The sequence below is a fragment of the Buceros rhinoceros genome, unplaced genomic scaffold (genome assembly GCF_000710305.1).
Source record: "Buceros rhinoceros silvestris isolate BGI_N320 unplaced genomic scaffold, ASM71030v1 scaffold59, whole genome shotgun sequence".
NCBI classification, from domain to species: domain Eukaryota; kingdom Metazoa; phylum Chordata; class Aves; order Bucerotiformes; family Bucerotidae; genus Buceros; species Buceros rhinoceros.
In genome coordinates, this window is record NW_010431870.1 from 16,168 (window position 1) to 20,141 (window position 3,974).

The window sequence follows — 3,974 nt, forward strand, 5'->3', positions numbered from 1 at the left end:
TGCTTCCAGACTGCAGCTCAGGAGGAGACAGGAGGGAGAGCAAGAGAAAGTCATTAAATGTGCCAATTAGTATGCAGGGCCAGAGCCACCAAGGCAGGCAGGCAGTGCTCGAAAAGGCGGTCATCGGTAGGGCTGCCCTGGCTGAATGGCTACAGCAGGCAGGAGCTGAAGGGCAGCTGCCCCTGCCTGGGGCAGCAAAGAGGGTACCACACCGGACACGTACCTGCCGTCTTAGAGATGACGTCTCCGGTGTCATTCCCACCCTGCAAGCTAAATGCCCCAGAAACAGGGAAGCCCCTAATTTCCTACTGGGGAGGAACAGGGACAAAAATAAAGCGTCTGAAATTTGTTCATTTGATAACCAGTGTTATCATGGTGACACTCAGGTGGAGTTCTGCAGAGAGGGTAAGGAGAAGGGCAACTTAACTGAGACAAACAAACGTCGTTTTCTCTGCTGCCACTTAGCTTGCAGCATATGGCAGGACATGACTTTTAGAAGAGGTGCAGCTTGGAGACCAGGGTGCATTTTCACGGGAACAGACAACAGGGCTCTGCTAGATTCCAGTTGTGATGCTGAGCAACGTGCTGCCCCCTCCCATAGAGCAACCAGTTTCTGTTGGACATGGTCTTTTTCTTCATTTCTTGACCTAGTCTGTTCGTGGGGTTTGGGAGGTTTTTTTGGTTGTTGTTGTTTGCTTCCCCGCCTCCTCCTCCCCCCAGATTTCTCTGTTCTGTTAAATGGTTGCACTATTTTGTCTTCGGTTGATAATGTTTCAGTCAGAGCTTCATTTATTTTATGCAGCTGTACAGGAGCCATAAATGTTTTTGCGACATTTCTGAATAAACAGTTCAATGTAACAGTCAGGGATTGTTAGAGAGATTGTTTCTGTTGTGATATAGACATGCTAAAATATTTACTCTATAAAAAGAAAGCATATCTAAGTATCTAGGATATTAACAGATGCTATTTCAGATTTTTATTTTCTTTTTAACAATTGCTATTGACTTTCTTCCATCATTTCACTTTCCATGGAAAGAACCTGCATTGGGAAATTTCAGAAGGATTTGCTTATTAATTCATCATTTCATCGTTTCTTGGTTTTGTTTAGGCTGTAAGATAATCCATTCCCTTCCCAATATATGTTTGTTCTCTATAGGACGTTTTAGTGCTTTATGTGGGATCCTGTTTTTTTAAGATATGGTTTATTGCTCTTGTGTGAAGCTTTGTTGGGTTTTTCCTGTGAATCTCTGTAAAACATGCCTTGCCTCGGTGCAGATCTTGAGTGTCTGAGTTGTATGTGGAGCAGTTTTGAGCAGGGGAAATATTCCTCCAGGAGTTCCTCCTGGAAGAGACAATGGAAATAATTTAGAGACTAGTGGTATTGCATTAAGCTGCTCCTCATACCCCTGCCGGGCTCTCACCATGCCAAACTACCCAGGGCCTGAAACACACTGTGAATCCCCTGGGTGTTGGGCTCCTTCATACTCAAGTTGGTGCCACTGTCTGCAAGAAACTGCCTTCCCGAAGCTTAACGGTCACTTCCACCTCCCAGCCCTACAGAAGCAGACACTGCTGTGATTCTTTTTAACAGACCTCTCTAGCTATTTGTTTTACCTCAGAAAGAACCTAGAGGACTCGCAACATCAAAAAACATGCTGTAGAATGAGTGACCTAAATTGAGTATCAGTCGGGTTTTATTTTTAATTAACTGAGTACATTTTGTTATAAGTTTCCGTTCAAAGTGAAATCTTTTGGAAGCATCTGGCTGGTTTGTTTTGCTGGAAAATACCAACATTTTTAATTTCAAATTTTTTTTTTTTTGCTTAAAACTGCTTAAAAAATATTTCATTTTGTGAAAATATTCATGTGCCGCAATCAAAGGCATTTCTAAACATCAGTAATTCTCACAAAGAGCAGAGCTTTTTTTTTCACCACTGTGGTTTTGTTGAATAGACTAATAAGACAACTGTAAGTAGCCTAAGGAGAAGTTCATATAAATCAGTTTGGATTTCCTGGGAAAGAGAAATTCAAGGGGAGACTTTCTCAGTCCAGAAAATGTAAAAGGTGAACTTTTCTGCTGCCTTGCTGAGTCTTATTCTGCCTATCCCATCCTCACACTCTGCTACTTCTGAATGTATTAACATGATAGTCAGAAGTTACTGTGATTCTTCTATCGACCAGTCCTTAGATTAAATATAATCATCTCTTCCTTTACAGAGATAATTATTCTCTCTTCCTCTTTGTATTGGCAATACGGAACAAAAAGGTCTCGGGCTCAGTTCCACATGGACTGCTTCTGGATGACAGTGCACAATACAAAAATACTATCCATTTCCTTAGAATAGTAGAAGAAGGTTGAATTCGAGACCTACATCCCAGCTCATACTTACAGATGCATCTCGATGTTTCATTTAAGTTAGTGCATTTTTCCTCTTTCTTTGCATACATAGTACCTATTATTCTCATAATTTATATTAACAGTGATAGTATTTTTGAGTATTAGCATCAAATATTAGATTTTAAATGTCATTATATATTAACAATATTCTCAACTTTAATGATAAGTTTTTCCCATTATTGTATCGTGCTAAAATTAATTATTCTGGAGATGTCTTTGTGGCAAGTAAGTTGTAGTGATTGACATGCATCCCAGTGTTAACAATCAGCAGAAAGTATATAGTAGTTCTTCCCTTGCCCTCCAGATGACAGCAACATGAGAGACTTACATGGCATGGCCTTGGCATCACCCCACGGAGATTAATTTCATCCTTAATGCTAAAGCATGATCACTTGGACAGAAATAATGAATATATTTATAGGCACTGAACTCGCCAGTTATGTATTTCAACTTAGGCTTCTCAGAGAACAAGGACATGGGTAGTAATGATAAAGGATCATTGGCCCGGTGTTAGACACTGCAGATGAAATTCCTTGGTTCAAACGCAGAATAACCAAAAGCTGTACTTCTGCTGCAAGACAGAATGCAAATGCATTAACTGCTCTGGAGCGAACAGCTCCCTGTAGTGGCAGACATACGCCCAAGACCCCTGGAAATTTGAGGTCAGTCTGTGTGCTCTGGTTCTCTCCCCAGACATCTGCTTGAGTTTCACCTAGGGGTTTTGCCCCAAGAGGATGTGCTCCCTGCGCAGGGGAAAGCCATATATCTGGTGGTGACAATGAAAAGCCTTTCTGACAGCTGCTCGCAACATGTGAAATCCTCCAGGAGGCAGTGGAAGTTTGCTTGTCTCCTGCCAGTAAGGGCCCATGGAGTCCTGCAGGACAGTGGAAAGCTGTCTTTGTGTTCTCTTAAAGAAGGTACCAGCTCTGCCTTACTCTCCTTTGTTCCCTACTGTTCTCTTGAGGAGGAAAACAAATTAGCAAGGACACTGCAGTTTTTGTGTCCTACATGCTGGAGAGGTGAAATGATGCTTACTGTTCTTATTCTGAATATTGTGTTCTTTCCACCAGTGCTCATTCTCAATTCTGCTTTTGCTGAAGCAGAAGGGGGTTGAGGCATCTCGTAACTTGGCAGTGTTTTGACCATAGGTCACCTTATGCAGGAGGCTGTTAATATTACCGGGTATTTACTGAAATAACTGAAAGACACATGCAAGATTAGGGCTGAAAGAGTCTTCCCAGGCTTCAGACTTCCCCTTGCATAAGGGGACTGAGCGCACTAAGGAAGTCTACGTGGGACGTAGTGCTCACTGGTGTCTGCTTGTGTGCCTGCTTGTTAGAGACACTTTGCAATAGACAAGAGGCTGACTGATCATCGCTGCCTTCATGCTCTGATCTATGGCTGTGACATTTTGATTTTTTCCCAGTTCCTGTTCACTCTCTGTGCTCCTCCCATCCCCACACCCTCTCTTGCCTTCTGTTGGTATTCACTCTGATTCTTTTCCCGGTTCCCCAGAGCAAGGCTGTTGAGTTGTTGCTTTGTTTAGTAGGTGCTGCTTCATTAAATTGCTCCTGC

At 42.4% G+C, this 3,974-nt stretch overlaps 1 protein-coding gene across 1 annotated transcript in view; it reads left to right on the forward strand.

Moving 5' to 3' along the window:
- The first annotated feature begins 237 nt into the window (after positions 1–237).
- LOC104499961 (BDNF/NT-3 growth factors receptor-like) overlaps positions 238–3,974 on the forward strand; it is an 18,044-nt gene continuing 14,307 nt past the window's right edge. Inside the window, exon 1 of the mRNA XM_010143546.1 lies at positions 238–405. Coding sequence (XP_010141848.1) covers positions 238–405 — 168 coding nt within the window. The remainder of the gene's footprint in view (positions 406–3,974) is intronic.